The 19,579-nt window shown below is 39.0% G+C and overlaps 1 protein-coding gene across 4 annotated transcripts in view; it reads left to right on the top strand.

Moving 5' to 3' along the window:
- TSC22D1 (TSC22 domain family member 1) overlaps positions 1-19,579 on the top strand; it is a 132,017-nt gene that overhangs the window by 31,037 nt on the left and 81,401 nt on the right. The window contains exon 2 of one of the 4 annotated variants that reach the window (XM_075918987.1): positions 576-684. The exons of the other annotated variants lie outside the window; for them this stretch is intronic. Within the exon in view, the coding sequence (XP_075775102.1) occupies positions 656-684 (29 nt within the window). The 5' untranslated portion in view covers positions 576-655. The remainder of the gene's footprint in view (positions 1-575; positions 685-19,579) is intronic. 4 annotated transcript variants of the gene reach the window in all.

The raw sequence follows: 19,579 nt of genomic DNA, 5'->3' as shown, positions 1-19,579 counted from the left end.
AACTTAAATTATATTCTTAGGGAAAAAATAATCGAAATAAAATGCATTACAAAGCTAATATAAAGCTCCAAAGAAAAATATTTGGCAAACATAATTGTAAAGAATTCAGTTCAAAAGAATCTGTGCGGGCAGTATGTAGTAATGGTGCCGAGAAATGTTCATTAATTAAACAAAATAGTTGTTTGTGATCAAAAGGGCTAGCAGTCTGTTGCATGTTTGATTGGGTGTTTGAGGGAAACATTGTTTCATCAAGAGGGAAGTTCTCTTTATCTTCCTTTAGACTGTTCATTTTTGTAAATCAAGGCTTGATTCAAATGAAAGAGGGTCCTATGAGATGCATAAAATCTAAACTATGGTTAATCAGACTTTGAAATCCACATCTTTAAGAGGGGTAAGTGTGGTTTTTGGTGCATATGTTATTTTTTTTTGATATTTTTATAATTCTACGAGAGTAATGAGCCTAGAGTAGAAATAAAACTCTGTATGTGTGTGTTTGTATGTTTTTTGTTTTATTTTTATATGGTTTAACCTTGTTCTTTGTAAGTGACCTAAAACAAGTGCTAATATTTCAACAGATACAGAATGACTGAGTCTAACATTGCACACTGGTATGCCTGTGAAGAGGCATTACCAAAGTTAATTATGTCTAGTGCAAATGCTGGGAGGTCTGACTGAGCAAAGCAGGTAGGTGAAAGATGCTTGCATGGAGAAGAGATGAGATGGAGGGAAGCAAGTGTATGAAACAGTTTTATTTAAAAGAAATAGAAAACTCTACCTGAATTGAGTTGGTGAGACTTTCCTTACAAACAAGACTAAAACAATTGTAATTTTTCACAGGCACACTTAATTTCTAATACTAAAATAATTCAAATATAGGTAAATTTTGGGATTTAGTCCCAAAGAAACAAAATTAAAGAACAGTCTGAAAATGTTAAATGGTTAAACTTTTGCGCAACTACTTTAAGATAATCAAAAGTACAAATGAATAAGTTTTGTGGAAAGATCATCAGTTTCACTTTACTACACATGTAAGATGTGAATAGTTCATAATCTGAGTGAAGTTAACAACGTTGATAGTGTGGCTTTCTTTTGAAAGTTAAGTATAAATATTGAACCATCTTACCAGATCTTTGGGACCTGATCCTGAAATGCATAGTGCCTGGGTCAGGGCTTTAAATTGTTCTTCATAAGTATTCAGTCATATGTGCACACATTAGATAAGAATACGATTTTACCGTTTTGTACTTCTTATTAGCATTGCAGAGCCAATACAACTACGAAAGCATCTACTTGTGCCTGAGCAATAAGATTAAGTTCCAGTTAGTCAACTGATGTAACTGAGGGCCTCATCGTTGATTGCTGCTAAAGACAAGAAAATAACATGGTTTGAGTCTCAGATTGCTTGGATTGTGACGCCAATAGGAACCAATCTTTTCCCCTGAAACTTGAGCACATTTCACATGGAACACAATAAACCTGGAATTCCACAATGCCATTTTTGAGTCACTTTACAAAATAGGATTGCACTTTTTGGAATGAATGCTACAAAAAGGGAGGATTCTTTATTTTCAGTGCATAATGTATAGTTCTCCACTAGCATTAATGGCAGTGATATATATTTGAGAGCAGGATGGTTATACATAAGGGATGCAAAGTTTCTTCACTTTTTGCTGTATTTGAGTTCTCCAGAGATTACAAACACCAGAGGAAATTCATGGAGAAGAGCAAGTGTAAACCCTGAAGGAGAAAAGACTAGCAAAATGTCATCTGCAAACTTCAGATTGAAAAATGCAGGTAGCCTTATTGGAGTGGTTATCCTTCACACTGCTTAATTGTAGCGCAAAAAGTTGGAATTTGACACAAATGGAAAACTGGTTGAAAGACTAGAAAAGTTTAAGAGAAATGTAAGGATTCAGAGTAGGGGGAGGAGGGGAGAACAGCAAGATACAAAATAAAATGTTTTTGGAAGAAATACATAAGATAATTGTAGGTATAACCCAATCAGGTAAACAGAGCACTGACTTCTGAGAAGTAAAATGAAAGTTCCTATTAGCATAAAGAAATGGCAAGTTTTGTACAATGATTGGCATAGTGTGTGTGTGTGTGTGTGTGTGTGTGTGTGTGTGTGTGTGTGTGTGTAAAATACCAAGAAGTTGGTAATCTTGGTTTTATGTTTTTCTTCCAAAAATTAGCTCCTCTAAAAAACACCATTATTCCTGTTTAGAAAAACAAATTTTTAGTTTTATATAAATCTGGAAACTCCCCCACCCCCCGGACAACTTTGAGGCTTAGAATTGCCTTAAAAATTGAAAGGTTTTTTTTGCTTGTTTCTTTACAGTGGAATTATTTTAGTGCCAATGAGATATGACTGTGAAGTCCAGTTAAACTCAGCAGCCTAGTTAAAAAAAATTAATCTGCTACACTTGGCATACAAACACTGAAAGGAAACAATTAAAAACAATAACAATATACATCCTGGAGAGCTGCTAGTACAGGCATGTCCAAAGTCCGGCCCGCGGGCCAATTGCGGCCCGTGTTCCGGTTTTATACGGCCCCCGCTTCCTCCCCCTCTCCTGGCTCTCCGGCGCTCTTTTGAACTGGCGTACTCAGCGCGCCGCTTCTGGCTGCGCCGCCGCCGCCCATGGCCTCCGCGGTCCTAGAGCCTGCCCTGTAGGGCACGTCTGCAGCCCCGCTCGGCTGCGGGTTCGCCCTGCCCCTGGGCCGCTGTGAGGCCGGCGTGTCCTGCGCTCTCCGCCCGCCTCCGACCCCGCGGGCCCTCCGCCTTGGGGCTGAGGGTGCGGGGACGGCCCTCACGCATGTTCACTTCTTCAAATCTGGCCCTCTTTGAAAAAAGTTTGGACACCCCTGTGCTAGTACAAAGGGGTTTAAAATAGGCTAACTCTAACTTAATGACTTATAAAAGTGAGAGTTTGGGCCACTGTATCAGTGATTTGATATTTAAACAAAACAAAATTATAGTCTGTGAAATCTATTGTTCTAATGAGTACATGATTCAACATCATTACTCCCATGCATTTAACACTATTGTGCATGTTCTCTTGACTTGAAAAGAGGCAAGTGAAATATACTTGAAACTTGTGAAAAGTTGGTTAGTATGGTAGATCCAGAAAATCTGTTGTACAACTCTGATTAGAGATGGAAAAGGTCATCCAAGCAGGAGCGGTCCGAGGCCAGCTGCAGCAGCTGGCACCCCAGGCGTAAGGCGCCATCAGCACCCTTGCCTGCATGGCCATAAATGGCTGTGACATCATCATTGGGCGCCCCGGGCCGGCAGTCTACTCGCACAGGCTGCCCCTGCTTCTAAGGACTGAGAACTTCATTGGTCCAGAATGTACTTTATTCAACACTAATTTAATCAAATATATTCTAATCCGATATGGTCAGCATTATTGGTAGCAGAGCTCCCAGACTGGTGGTACAAATGCCCTGCTAAAATAAAATAGTTAGAAACCAAAGCTTTACACAAACTTGTAGTTTCATGCATTTTGATGGTATACAGCATGAGTTTCTTTTCATGGTAGGCTGTGATATTTGACCTTAAAATCAACTATTAAGGTTATAATTTTGCTTCCTTCTTCCTCCACTGTAATTATTTAGCTCAAGAATTATTGATGCTAGAGACCAGTTTTATGCCATCAAAAGTTTTAAAGGCCAGGATACTAACATTACCACTACTCTAGTGATCAGAAAGGAAGAAAATTAATTCCTTGTGGTCCTCTAGTCTCACCTGTTGTCAGTGTGTGCTTGCACCCACAGTACGTTTCTAGTACCTCATTCAGTGTAATTTTAAATATCTAAAGAAAATGGTGATAGAGATGCAGCAGTGTTAGTCTGGTGTAGCTGAAACAAAAGACAGAACTATGTAGCACTTTAAAGACTAACAAGATGGTTTATTAGGTGATGAGCTTTCGTGGGCCAGACCCACTTCCTCAGATCAGTATGTTGATCTGAGGAAGTGGGTGTGGCCACGAAAGCTCATCACCTAATAAACCATCTTGTTAGTCTTTAAAGTGCTACATAGTTCTGTTTTTTGTTAAAGAAAATGGGGCATTCACCTATTCTTGGATATGACTCTTGCATAGTCTACAAGATTTCATTGTCAGGTTATTTCCCTCAATAGTCTGAATTTCATTCTGTTGCTCCTAGTTATAGCCTCTTCCATCACCTTAAGTTCCCCTCTCTCCTTGATATTTACACTTCTCAGATGTTACCATGTTCTTTTTAGTTGCTGCTTAGTTAAGGTGCAGTTATTTAGTTTTTGTAACTTTTTCGATATGTCAGTTGTTCCAGTATAGATGAACCCTTAGGTTTGTACATTTTCTGATTTGAATCTGATTTTATTTCCTGTTTGTATTTTCTACCTCTAGAGCTCTATCCTTTTTTCACTTCTCACTGGTATTTGCAATGCCTTCTCATTTGATCTCTATCTATTTCATTAACATTTGGTTCACCTTAACTTCCAGGTTGTTACAGAATATGTAGAATAAGATAACTTCACTGGTCCTGGTGACCATCCCAAGGGAGAGTCAGGATTGCATATCACTATTGAAGGATCTGTCTTAAATAATTAAACCTGACTTACTTTTAAAAGAGACTAAAATTTTTTCCACAATACTTAAGCCAAGTTCCGGCCTTAAACATGTTTTATAACTCAGTTGAATAAAACCCCTCAAAGTAGGTTTCTAAAGAAAATGCTAAAATGTAGCTACTGGATTGTTCCAAAAACATTTCCCACTACCTTTTTAAAGAAATATCGTGTCCATAATTAGTCAACAGAACTCAGTGATAAGTAATCATTGTGACACATCCATTGTTGATGCTTTAACAAGTCATGTATATTTCATATTGGTGCCTAAACAAAATATATAGAAGACATTTACTTTACCAGGATTTACTCTGTTGATGTTGTGTGTGTGGTTTTTGAACAATAGCTTTCTTCAACAAAGACCGGTCAACAAATCTTGTAGTAGGGTTTCAGCCTACTTGCAGTCACAGAAGTGGAACCGACCTGTCAATAACTGGCAGCAGGATAAAAATCACTTCCTTTGTATAACCTGTCCTTTTTAATTCTGCATCTATAGGTATAGATAAGTCTCATATCTCACTACTGCAGATAATCAACTACATTTTTAAACAAGACTTCTGTGGCCTGAGAGGGCTTAAATACATCTGGTTTAGCAACTGGGTGTCTGGAATTAGACTTCGATTCTGCGTTCCTTTGCGGAGGAAAGTTCTGCAGCAGAGTGCACTCTGACAAATGCTGCTCTCACCATGGCAGACAAGTAGATGAAGAATGGAAAATGCTCCTCTCCACTTACCAAATGCATCTATGGGGTGTCCCTCCGCCACCCGTTCTCTAGGCAGGACTTCCATAATGAGCTTACACAGACTTGTGTAGGCCTACCCGAGGGGTTCTGAGCAAAGCCATGAAAGACATAATGTCAACTGATTTTCTGCAGCTCTAACCTCAAGAAGCACTAAATGGCAGTTCACCCTCTCCTGCTGAGAGGAAGAGAATGAGGCCAGCCCAGACAAGGCATCAGAGGAAGTTGCTGCACTCCCAAAGCCTCCATCAACAACAAAAGGAGCTCATCTTGTGGAGCAACAGAATTGCCTCTTACTTCTCCGGAAAAGGTTGCAAAAGGAAGATGACCAACATGTGGCACAGCCAGTGGTTGAGACAGAAGGCATAATAGCACCATAGACCATCAGTCCGTTTTCTAAATCCATCTAGTATATCCATCTACCAGAAACTGTCAGTCTGCTTCCCTTATGGTTTTGTAACCAGGATGTGTTCTCTTCACCAGTGAGGAAGAATCGAATGCATCCCTCCACACCCAAGGAATCTGCCAGTTATTCTCCCAGTAAATATAGGGGACCTACTCTGCTGGCCCAGGCACAGTCCAGCATCTTGAGCCTCTTACAACGGCCCTTGTGAAAATAACCCAAATAGAGGGCAAGAACATAAACTTCCCATGATACGCCTGTATCTCAGAGGAAGAAGGAACCATGTGACGCACCCAAGAAGAATTCAGATGCATCAAAGCTAGATCTTTTTCCTCTGCCCTTCCAAATCTGAAAGGGGAAGGCTAAGTAAAAAGCACGATCCCTCAAGTTTCCAAAAAGATTAGACACTATCTAGATAGCGTTATCCAACCAGTGTGACAGAAGGAGTTGGAAAGTCTCATCAGAGCTTATGCTTGCCAGAACACACAAACCTCCACTCCATTTTTCTATTCCTGAGTCCCCAAGATAAGGTTTGCAAAACGTATGTACTCCCTTTGGAAAGGATAAAAAGCTAATTAAAGAGGGTTTTTTTGGGAGAAATGATAGCTATCATTGTCTGAGCCAGAGAAAACAAGAGGAAGATGCACAAGTAAATTGGGTTTTACTGTGGTAGAAACAATCCTTGAAAATTTATCTATTCTGGATCTATTACTATATATGAACTATTAAAGAGAGAAAACAAAGAAATGTAGAAGAAAAAGTTCTTCAAGAAGCAGCAAGGAAGTACTTCTTCCAATTTAGCTCCTGAGTGGAATCCTTATGTTAACTCTCCATTCAGTTCCAGAGGAAATTAACAGAGCATAGTGACAAACTTCTGTGAAATCTGACTGGCCAGGAAGTTTCACACTGCTCATCAAAGGAATGTTGATTCTAGTCTCTTCTCCTAATGAACAGGAGGTGATGTCCTTTCCTGTCTGGTAAAGGCTATGTATGTCGAAGGGCCAGCAAGTCTTTCCTGAGAGATTTCAGGGATCTGAAGGTAGATTCCTGCCTGAGAGAGTACTACAAGTGGATGGGCTAGGCTATTGCGTGTGTCCACTTGCTTTACTGGGCAATGCATAGATGAAAATATTGATTTAATTATTGGGTACACTATTGCTTAATGAAAAGAGAGTTTGGGCTGTTTTCAATACTGTGGATGTTTTTATTATTTGTGTTTTGGATGCCTCTTTAGACATCCAAAATTGCCATCTAGCACAAGTGGCTGCAATGCAGTACTGAAGACATTGTTACACTTGTGGAATGTGGATGTGCCTGTAACAACATCTTCTAGCAACATCAAAATTCTTTGAGGAGCAAAGTAGTGGCAGTTATCTCATACAACCCTTTTATTCACAGTGGAATACATGATGTATTACTTGGATTTGTATTATTTTTTATTCCTTTTAGTGTTCAGCTATCATATACATAGCAACAGAAGTTCTGTCCCAGAGAGTACTGTATGTATTATCATTTGTCTTTTTTCCTTTTCCGCTCCTATCCATAATGATATAGACTGTTTGAAGAGAAAGCAAATATGATATATTGGCCAAGAAGACCCCACTGACTGGACCTGATCAGTATGTTGTTAAGTCAGCTATTCCTCCAAAGCAAGATACCACATGTTTTTTCTCCACAAGTACTAGTCATAAGTATAAGTGGCCAAGCAGGCTTGACTAGGTTACATATGGCTTTTGAGAGGCAAACCATAATTAAAAAGAGGTGATGCTCAGACAGATTCCTGTCTACCATGTTAGTTTCTGGAAAGAAGTGCACCAACATATTACAATTCAAATATTCAGGTAGAGACCATGACATTAAACAAAACGGTGAATCTTCAGTTGTCTAAGATCTTCCTTTTAGTAAATAGCTCCCACGTTAAACAAAGACTTCATCATATTCTGTCTCTGAAAGGTAGGATCTTTCTTCATCTATAAATAGAGCAATTTCTTTAGAACCACCTTACTAATTCATTTACTTCAGGTACTTGTGTACCTTAGGGAACAAAAGCAGACTAAAGTAAATAAGGCATATATTTGGTTCCATCTCCGCTTCCATGCCAATCACTCCAGCTCTATAGTGCTGGTAAAATTTCAAAGATCTAAGGAACTTCTTATTGTTCAGCACAGGAAGATTCACAATCTGAATGCTTTCTTCAGGTGGTAAAGTTCCACAGATCCAGCTCCCCAGTAAAAGAGAAAATGGTTTAGGGATACAAAACAATAACACAAGGATCACAGGTTCAACAATAGGCAATATGTATTGTAATAAGTACATCGTACAATATTAAGTGTGGAAGTTTCCTGACTGGTGAACTTTCTAGAGAGGAAGGGAATTTTATCCTGCTACTGGGGATTGACAGGTCTGGCTCTGTAAGTAGAGAGGAAGACTTCACTATTGCTTCTGTGGACTACTGCTGAGGAAAGGGGGACAATTTAAAGGAAACCTCCAGGTATGTACAAACACCTTTTCGTCTCACAGCTTCTTTCTGTATAACCTTGTGGGGAGCTGGTTGATATATTGCAATAGTTAAAATAACAGATACTCTTTATTATGATTAGAGCTTGTCAGAAAATGGAAGAAAGAAGAGAAACAGTGGAAGTTCAGTTTTTCTACAAAAATTGGACAAATTCAAAATTTTCTGACCAGCTCTACTTGACTACATTTAAAAATTGCATGAAAACCTTTTTCTGTACTAAAACCCTCTTGTGCTTGGTTGTAGCCTATTGGCAATTAAAAAAAAGAAAGTTTGTCTTTTTTTTTTTTTTTTTTGGCAAATCAGAGCAATGAAAAACCTGTAAAGAAGCTGCTATTCAGAAGGTATCCAATACTCTTCTCCTTCCCCTTCAGTCTTACCACCTTGTCCTGGAAGTATGGAGTCATACCTTAGCCTTCTGCTTCATTCTTTTTCCAGTTGACCCCTAAAGCAAAGGGAAGAAACCAACAGGAAAGATGATTGAAGAAAGGAAGAAGACAGAATCGAAGAAGTATCTGAGTGAGTCAGTTTCAGGCAGAAGCTTCCAAGGTGCAGAGTCAAAATGAGATTTCCTTTGGGGGAAGGATCTGCTTCCAGGATTTGCTCCTTGTTCTCTGGGCAGACACTGAATTCTTGAACCCTCCATCAGTGTTGCAGGTAGGTAGAGCCCACTTGGGGATAGCTGCTTGTATTGCCATCTCCTCAAGCCTGGAGGACTGACTTGGCTGGTCCTTTTGTCCTTTCTTCGTTACCCACCTTTCTAGGGTGAGGGGGAAGAACTTCTGGCTCAACAGATTTTTGTGAGAAATAGGGATTATATTTCTCTTCCCTACCCACTTGGCTATAGTTTGGAAAGCTTCCTGTTAAGGGGTTTGTATGTGTACCTCATTGTCTTCAAGCCCAACTGAACTTAAGGGGCTTTGTGCTATAAGCTCTCGTACTGCTTTTCCTCTGTCCCCTTCCTACACAAAAGAACTGATATGACACTGGAAACTGTGTAGGTGGACTCAGACACTAAGCCAGGAAAATCAGATTTACCAGTTTTCACAATTCTTGATGCTTGATTTGCCCGTGGGTCTACAGTGGAGCAGAGTGCTAGGGTAAGAACTCTCATTGTTCAAAGGGGATGTTGTGACCCATCCATGCAGCAAGGCCAGTGGCCCAAAGAATGATTTTAGTGGAAATATTTTTATTAGTTTAAATATAAGCTCTCCCTTCTCACTTCACACCACATGCAGCAGCAGCAGCCTCTCCCTCAGATTATCCACTACCAGACTCCCCATCACAGCGGAGGCAAACAGGCTGTTCTAGGTGTCCCCTGTCTGAAGCAAGAGAAGTCAGTCCTATAATCAGCAATGGGATTCTAGGAGGGCTTTTGCAGCCTCAGTTCAAGGTACAGGCTCCTTTTTCCCCTGTCCTTTCATGCCAAGAAAATTCAGGTAGAACTAGGTTGCACTGAACTATTCGGGTGGATCCAGTGGCTCTTCTTTCCCTCCTCACTCCCCAGAAACTACTGAATGACTTTTTCACCCTTACAGTGTCATGAGCTTTTAGTGGAAAGACAGAGGGCCTTTTAAGATTCCAGATGATGAGACTATTGATGAATCTTGGCTTTTCACAAGTAGGATTTCCTGACACAAATCTGGTTCTGGGAGAAGAGATGAATCCCTTTTCCCAATCAGGCAGGATCCTTGGAGCAAGAATATTGGATGTTTTTTGAGTGGAAGCCCAGGCAGAGCACTGCTCCTAAAATATATATGTTCATTCAGGAGATCTTCTGGTCTCTTGTCCTTCATTGAAGTGTTATGCAGAATGTTTGTTTGATCTGGTTCCTCTTACCTTGCTGTCCCAGGGTTCAAGTAAACACATGGATTAAGCTTGCAAGTCTTCAGCTGTACTACCATGAGCAGATTTTCAAATCTCAGATTAAGTGAAGTTGGGCCGCATCAAAGACATCAGAAGAATTTGTGAAACCTGCTTCTCTTGTGCTCCAGACACTGCTGCTCTTATAAGACCCCCACTTCTCTTGCACTTCTGATTCAATTTCTGTAATTATAAAGCATGACAAGTAATAGATTAATTTAACAGTTTCTCTTTCCCTGGGTTTTTAGGAAAGAGTTGAGCCCAACCTCTCAGAATACCAAGATGTGTAATATTAGATGTTTTGAAATTTCTACAAATTGAATCAAATTGTTAACTTAGATAATAAGTGTTTTGGAGGACTCAGGAGAGAAATGTGGAGGCAGATATAATTCATTGTGCGTGTTAGCCTTTTAAGGTTTATGGGGAAAGCCTCTTATAAGCATAATTAAAATCACTATGTAGCAATTGTTTATAAGAAGTTCTGAATCCAGATTCATTTCAATGTGGTGTCAGATGAAATGAGAAGTAATGTTTCTGGCATTACTTGAAGAGTATTACTGAACATCATATGCAAACTTTTCAGTTTAAGAAATTGCTTCTGAAGAAAAGATTTATTTTTTAAGCTTCAGATTTCTAAAAATCACCCAAAACTAATTTTGGAATTTCATATAGGAAGGGGTGCAGTATTTCCCTTCACCAATAGAAGAGCATCTTTTTTTCCCCTGAGACTTGCTTCTAGCAGGTGGAACAAACTAATCAGATGTTTGTGCCTTTTCCACTTAGTTTCTTAAAAACGTTTCATGGTGAACTGATTAAATACTGCTTAGATCTTTGATTAAATTCACCATATATCTAAATTGCCTAACAATCTTAATACAGCCTACATGCTACAGTTTCATGGCAGTTGTGATTTATTATTATGATGATGGAATCCATTTCCGCTATAGTATATTGTCTGGAAATAACTGTAGATGGTTCTGCTTAAACACATACTTGTTTACTGAGCCATTCAAATTGGATTTTTGTTAAATTGGGCCCATTCACATGAAAGATTTTTTTAATGTGGTTTTTCCTTTGCCAAAAATAACTACTAAACTATTTATTGCCTACACCCTGATTTCTGCTCCAGTCATGTAGTCTGTAAAACACAATTTATAATTTACTATTTTTTAGAAAATTGATTGAAAATTTTAAGATATGGAACTACAGTAACTGTGGATTAAAAGAAATCAATTTAAAACATACATTTCTGAGGTGATGCTGTACTAAATTCAGTATGGTACATCAAAGCATAGATGTATTCAGCTTTTTAAAGAAAGCAGACTTCCTTTAAGATCAGTGTCTCTTAGTTGACTAGTTTATTTATTATACAAATTTATTTTGGCTTTTTAAAAATGTGTATGCAGAGACTTAAAATCCAAATGTAGAAGTTATTTAAGAACTTCAGAACTCAGCATCTTTAAATCAAAGAAGAAAAGGTCACATACGTACTGAAGCACTGCTGGTATAAGTTCTCTTGTGGATAAGAATCTAAAAATGTTATTAAGTCCCATTGATTTGACATTAAGCACATATTTAAGTGCCCTTGCCAAATAAGCATCCTTCCTTGAACTAAGGTACTAAATAACTTTATTTGGTGAATGATAATCTAAATTCCATTGCAAACTGAGTGAGAATTGTTTTAAAAGGAAAGTCTCGAAAGACACATTGTCAAACCTAAAAAAACCAAAACATTTTTAAGCTTTCAAAAAAAGTACATGGCATTCCTACAACCTCTTGAAATGCAAAACAACTATCCAAATCAAATTTATTTCTGTTAAAGTCCTGTTTTGTTAATCCTTGCACAAAAAAATTGTTGGCTTTTTGATAATTCTGATGGGTGTACTAGCATTGTATAATGTAATCTTGCGGTGCTCTGAAACCTACATCTTGAAACCTGATGGTGTGTTTTTGAAAAGTGCCTGTTAATGATGTATTATCAGATATTAATAAAGGAATAAAAAAATGTTTCCTTATGTTTATATTCTTTTCAGATTTTTCACACAGATTCAGAGCAGGTGATCATTCACCTGTCCTTGTCCTATCTCCAAAATATCTGGATTATAACAAGAAATCCTATCCTGTGATGCTTGCCCAAACCCTAGCAGATTGTCTTGGGACTTGACTCATCTCTGTGTCTGATTTTTTTTTTTTTTTTTTTTTTTTTTTTTTTTTTTTTTTTGGGCTCAACTTCCTTACATCTTAAAACCACTCAAACCTAATTATTTCTCCTTTGTGATCTCTACCTTCTTCAAGTGCCTGTTTTTAGTAATTTGTGACCCTGACTTCTCTGGCAAGTGCAAGTTCAGACTTCCCCCGCTCACCCCATTAAAAAAAATCCTGACTATTGTCACTTTCTTCTCCCTTCCTGTAAAAGTCATAACCAGCTCCCTCAAGCTGTCCCAGTACACCATCAAATCCTGATCTATTCCTCCATTCTTCCTATCCATTCTCTTCAGTCTATCCTGATTCTGTAATACAGCGTCTTGAGAATATGAAGTCTTTTTATTTTTTTCTTCAAAATCCTGCCCCCAACTAGAGCTATTCCTCTTCACTTGCACTCAGAAATGCATTGTCGTTTAGTCCTGTTAAGATCTCTTGGTAGGGTCGTCTGGAGATGTCTCCCTTCATTAGAATGTTGCTATACTCTGAGAAGTAACTACTTAGTGGGTGGAAAAACACCTCCAAGGTTTCATGTTCTTAACACTCTACGCCATCTCAGATTTCCTCAGTTTACAATGAAATAGATGGTGTTGCTTATCTGTCTTCTATACAGACTTATTCTGACTTCTGAAAGTCAAGCTGGGCTCTTTCCTTTTCATGTGTAATCATAAGTAATATGCTGAAGGCCAAATTTGGTTCTCAGGATTTGTTGAGATATAACATTGTGATGCCTGAATGTAGCCGATAGCATAATTCTTAGGGAAGTAGGTTGGCACAGAGGGCATTGAGAACATAAATTAGGCTATAGAAATTTGATCATTAGATATATGAGAGATCATTGAGAGATATGAGAGAGAACACAGCTTGTCTTTGAGGGTAAGATTGGAGGGATGACATTTCGGGGGGACAATTTACATTCAATGTAAGCTGAGTAAATTTGATATGAAAATGGTCATGCGCACACAGTCACACATTGCCTTTTCTTGCAAATTCACTATGAAGAACTGGGAGTTGATTGTGTGATCAGCCATATATTGAAGGGAAGACTGCTGCAGGAGTATATGTGCATGTGGTTCTGATGGAATGGTTCTGAAATCATTAGGTTTGACTGTTTGGGAGAGCATTTTTTTTAAGGGTATGGAGTATGAAAATGATATGAAAAGAAGAGAACATTATTTTTTTTAAACTTTGGGCTTGTTGGTGGAGACAGTGACCCTTTAACGCTTCATGGTTATTTCCCCCTATTTTTAGAATGGGGGGGGGGGGGGGGGAGATTCTTCTATGCTAAATTTTTCATTTTTTGTTTCATACCGTACTTCTATTACTCCCCTTTTTTATTGTCGAAGCCAACATTGCTATCTTTTGTGTGTGCACCAAGCAAATGGATATCATGAAAACCATGTGGACGTTTCTGGGAACAGTAAGTGGTTAGGTGCTGGTGGCCAAGGAATAAGGGAAGCTCTTACTTATAGCATCTCACAAATTATAGCTTTCTTAGAAGGAAATTAATGAATATTTAGACTCCAGAGGACATGCCCCACCAAACAACACAGATGTGTAAGGTGGGCTATGTTTTAGGGTGAGTATCTTGTGTAACTTTCTTGGTTCACAACTGGTTGCTCTCCCTCCCAGCCCAGGGAAGGAGAGAGCAGGGAAGAAATCACGTACCCTTGTATAGAATTAATGTGAGTAATATTGGAACAAATGTGCTGGTGATTTTGTCATCTTATTTTAGGATCCAGAATGTTGGAAAGGTAAGAAAATGCAATTTGATTCATGTAGTCCACAAGCTGCAGTGTAGGCTTTAAAAGAGGACACAATTGATAGATCCCCCAAGTCTAAACAAGAGTTTAAATGAACATGACAATCTGCCAATAAAAAGTAGCATCCAGTGAATTCTTTCCTGAGACTAAGTCTAGTTAAATTTTTCTTCTGTATTGTTGGAAACGGTTATAAGAAAATGTAAGTGAATGTTCCTTGTTAACTGTGGTGTGTGCTTTGGGTCAGTTTTTTAATTTAATTGTTGAAAATTAGAAGAGACTTTGTCAAAATAAATAGCAAGTAGTCAGTTACCAAATTAGATTTTGACTGATTAAATTTAAATGTCCCTTTGATTAAACATAAATTGAAGGGCTCTTCTATTTGCTCTGATTTTTCAATAGCACGTTATCATGGTAAACAAAAAATATATAATATGTGTATTAAATAGCTGATTCTTGGAGTGGAAAAACTCTATTGAGCACATGCTGCTTAGTGGCAGGGAACATAATTCAAGACTGTAGTTTAAATGGCATATTTTTAAAAGTCCATCATTTTCCTCATAGAATCATAATAGGATCTGGAAAAAATTAGCCTATTCCACACCCACACTAGGATGGCTCCTTACAGTACTTCTTATTTGATAAGCAACAAATTTGCCAGCATTGTGCTTGAAATGAGGAGAGAAATAGGATGCAAAGCTTAGTGTCAGAATCCTAGGTCTTTGTGTTCAGAGCTTATATTTGTTCCTACATTTACAGTCATTCTCTAATTTATATATACTGTATACACAAAGTACAGGATAATGCGTAAACAAAGGTAGGTTGGGAACTAAATAAATAGTAAGTAATATTAGCATTAAGAAATTCAGAAAGCAGACCGTGAAATTGTTTTTAGGAGTTCTTGTGGCCCTAGATCAGGAAAGCACTTCCTCTATTGAAAAAAACCTTCAAAAAACAATAATGGTCCTGTAGCACCTTAGGGTACGTCTAGACTACAGGCTTTTGTCGACAGAAGTTTTGTCGACAGATACTGTCGACAAAGCTTCTGTCAACAAAGAGCGTCTAGACTACATCCAGTTCTGTCGACAAAGCAAGCTGCTTTGTCGACATGACAGTGTAGATGCAAAGGACAGTGTAAATGCAATAATGCCTTCTGTCGACAGAACTCTGTTGACAAAAGGCGTTATTCCTCGTAGAATGAGGTTTACAGCCGTCGACAAAACTGAGTTCTGTCGACGTTATGTCGACAGAACTCAGTGACAGTGTAGACGCAGGTATAGTTTTGTCTACAAAAGTCCACTTTTGTCGACAAAACCCTGTAGTCTAGACACACCCTTAGAGACTAACAAATATATAAATAGTCTCTAAGGTGCTGCTACAGGACCATTGTTTAAGGGTGTTTTTTTTTTTTTAAGTTACAGAATAACTCTGCTACCCCTCTGAGTCTTCCTCTATTTCAGTACTTAGTCATGTTCTAGTATATGCTTCGAACTTTCCCAAGTAGGGGTGATCTTTATAATGTTATGTAAGTATTTATAATGTGAGAGAAGTGACAGGATGCAATCTGGGAGGCATACCTGAAATCCAGTATCTGTGTAGACTGAGAATTACTAAGGATGATTGTGGTGGTGGTTCCCAGTGGTGCTCAGAACTGAGTGGCATCTCACTACCATCTGCCTTTGGCAGGAATAAACCTTGTCTTACCTTCTGAGGGTCAGCTCTTTGACGGCATCAAACCGGCAACACAAGCACATCCCTCTCAATCTATGCAGGTTCTTCTGTTCCTCTGCAGGTAAGGAACAGGAACACTCCAACCCCTGAGTGCTCTGACCTCCTTCACCCCATGTTCTGCCTGACATTCATAGATCTGTTACTCCCAAAGCAATAGTACATGGCTTACTACATTATCTCAAGATCGCTGCTTCACTCAATTCACAAGCACTTTAGTTTTGTTTATAGTAGGCCTGTCAGTTAATCACAGTTAATGTATGCAGTTAATGCAAAACAAATTAATTATATTAAACTCATTAATCATTGTTAATTGCACTGTTAAACAATAATAGAATACCAATTTAAATTCTAGGTATTTTTTTTACATTTTCAAATATATTAATTTCAACTACAACACAATGCAAAGTATACAGTGCTCATTTTATATTACTTTTGCAAATACTTGCACTGTGAAAGACGAAATAATATTTTTCAGTTCACCTCATACACATACTGTAGTGCAATCTTCATCATGAAAGTGCAACTTATAAATGTAGAAGTGTTTTTTTTTTCCCTGCATAACTGCTCTGAAAATCCAAACAATGTACAACTTCAGTTCCTGGCCCACACTGTTCCCACAGCTCCGATTGGCCAGGAATGGTAAAGTGCGGCCACTGGGAGCTGCAAGGCTCCATGCCGGTGAATGCTCAGGCAAAGCTTCTGGCAGCCGACTGCAACTAACCCTGACAAATAGTGTCCGGTCCAATTTTTATTTACAGTGTTACCTGACAGTGAGAACAGGCGTTTGCATGGCATTGTTTTAGCTGGCGTCCCAAGGTATTTACTGGTATGTGTCAGATATGTTAAACATTCAAAAGCTATTTCATGCTTTGACTTGTAGGCATAATTTTCAGTGAAGATACATAGCACTCTTTAAATATTAACTGCAGACATCTCATAATAGCTAAGTGTTTCTTTGGCTGTTGGTAGAGAAATCACATAGAAGATTAGGGTTGGAAAAGACCTAAGGAGGCTGTCCAGTCCAACCCCCTGCTCAGAACAGAAACAAACAAAACATCCCCAGCCAAGTATTTATCAGGCTAAGCCTTAAAAACCTCTAAAAACTAAGATTCCACCACCTTCCTTGGTAACACATTCCAGTTCTTCACCCTCTTCCCCCCCCCCCCCCCCCCCCCAGAAATAGTTTTTCCAACCTAGATCTCCCCAACTGCAAATGGAAAACATTGTTGCTTATTATCTGTCACCACTGAGAGGAATCTAGCTGAATCCTCTTTGGAGACCCCTTTTCTCTTCTGCAGACTAAATAAGCACAGTTCCCTTAGCATTTCCTAATTGTATGCCCCAGCCCCCTAACTATTTTTGCCCCCCTTGGGACTCTCTAATATGTCCATATTCTCTCTGTAGTAGGGGCCCAAAACTGGACTTGTACTCTAGATGTGGCCTCATCAGTGCTGACTAGGGGGGAAATAATTGCTTCTCTTGATTTGCCTGCAGTGCTCCTTTTCTTCAGAACTGTCACTTCTTACCCAGTGTCCAGCCTATTGCAGTGCATGGGATTCTTCTGTCCTAAGTTCAAGACTTGGCACTTGTCCTTGTTGAGCCTCCTCAGATTTTTTTGTCTAGGTCACTCTGGACCTTATCCTGATGACCAAGTATCAGAAGGGTAGCTGTGTTAAGTCTGAATCTGCATAAACAACAAGAAGTCCCATTGCACTTTATAGAGTAACAGATTTATTGGAGCATAAGCTTTCATGGGCAAAGACCCACTTCGTCAGATGCATGTACTAGAAATTCCGGAGACAGGTATAAATATACAGGCAGGTATAATGGGTTATCAGCAAGGCCAGGAGCTGTGAGCCTTTTGCTGTGTCTTCAGTTCCACCTCAACAACTCTGGGAGGAGGCTAGCCCCACCACCATCTCATCTGCTTCAGATCACACCCCTTCCATTGGCCAGAACTCTGGGAGCAGGAACCCTAGGCCAAACAAAGTTCAGGGGAGGCTAGCTCCCAACCCTGCCACTTGTGAATTTTTTGAAGTGGCCTCCCCTTCAAAAATTGTTACCCACCCCTGGTCTAGCTGTGTCTCATAAAATATTATTAGTTTGCAAAACAACATCATTTTTGGGTAATACTTTGGTGTTCAGGTAGTAAAGACACCCCCCTACGCCCCAAAAAAGACAAACATCTCATGAAGTACAGTGGTTCACCTGGCAGAGCATATGTTGATTCTCTGAACAAATACACTATTACTGTGCAGTTAACTTAGCGCTGGGTGGTAGGTTGCAAAAGTACTTAAATTACCCCTCAGCTAAATAAGGAGATGTTTTGATTGATACCAAAGTAGCATGGCCATGCATCGTTATAGGAATGATAGTGATCAATGGCTCAGTGTCCAGTTGACAGCCAGTAAGAACTGAAGTGCCCCAGGGATCTGTCCTGGGTCCAGTTTCATTCAACATCTTCATTAGGATAAACAACGAGAAGTCCCGATGCACCTTATAGGCTAACAGATTTATTGGAGCATGAGCTTTCGTGGGCAAAGACCCACTTTGTCAGATGCATGTAGTGGAAATTCCAGAGGCAGGTATAAATATATACAGCCCTTCAAATAAGCAATATAAAGGGCTTGTACCTGCTGGCAGCTGCTACCGTATTGCCTAGCTCTTACTTATCAAAACATGGGTGTAAGTATCTATACAGAAATGCTATAACTGGAAACCCATACCTCAAATAGCTAAGGGTCAGATTATGATACTCTTGCTAATGCTGGGTAGCATCTTACTCAGTAAACGGTCTAATTGTTTTTGTGGGCATTCAGTCACCTTTCTGACCTGAAACATGTGCTATGGGATGGTCTGGACTAGTCCACTTGACAGAAGCCTTCTGCCAGAACAGCCTTATTGCTGATTTTTGTAATACTCATTCCCTGCTCTAGATATGTCCAAATTCAAGAAAACTAAAAGGTCGACAAAGCTCCTGTTCTTCCTCTTAAATTAATTCCTGGATGGTAAACATGTCTCTCTCCCTTACAAAGTGCCCTTAAAGTCTCCTAACTTAGATGACTTAGAAAAAAATCACCTGTTCCCATGTGATCAGTGACTTAATTGGTGTAGTATACTTTGCCCTGGCCATCAAAAATCAATGTTCCCAGGCTGCTTACAATAAATTACAAGAAGGGTAATTACCTCAATGAGGAAGGTATCAGATTTCACTATTTGCGTTGTGGATGGATCTACACATGTAGAGTGCACAACCATTTTGAGCCAGTCCTCAAGTTCAGGACAGACAGTCCTTTCATTTGGAGGATGGGGGGGGGGGGGGTTATGGTGCATAACCTAATGGAGGCATTAATCCCTGATTGAGCTGCAATGCTGCTTGTTGCTGCATTACAAATTTATAAATAACAATAAGCAGGTTTATAAAATATAACAAGGCAAAATATTTTTATTGCCCTCCACTCCCTACTGACTTGTCACTCCTAGTTTTCAAAGATGGACTATGTTCTTCCAAATCCTGATGCCAGTATCTGACATAGGATTACACAAGGATTTTATATTTAAAAGCAAAACAAAAGCAAAAACACTCAAACACATAATGACCTGTCTAAAATGAGGCATGAGTCTATGGCATTAGTTGCCAAAGCACACTTTATATTCTCAGATTCATTTCATTGCTCTGTTTCTTTACTTATCAGAAAAATAGAACTCCAAAGACGTAAACAGATAAACACCAGCCAGATGGAGGAAAAAAAGTATAGTT

The sequence above is a fragment of the Pelodiscus sinensis genome, chromosome 1 (assembly GCF_049634645.1).
Source record: "Pelodiscus sinensis isolate JC-2024 chromosome 1, ASM4963464v1, whole genome shotgun sequence".
Lineage (NCBI taxonomy): Eukaryota > Metazoa > Chordata > Testudines > Trionychidae > Pelodiscus > Pelodiscus sinensis.
Note: the sequence above shows the minus strand (reverse complement) of the source record. Positions and strands in the feature narration are given on the sequence as shown.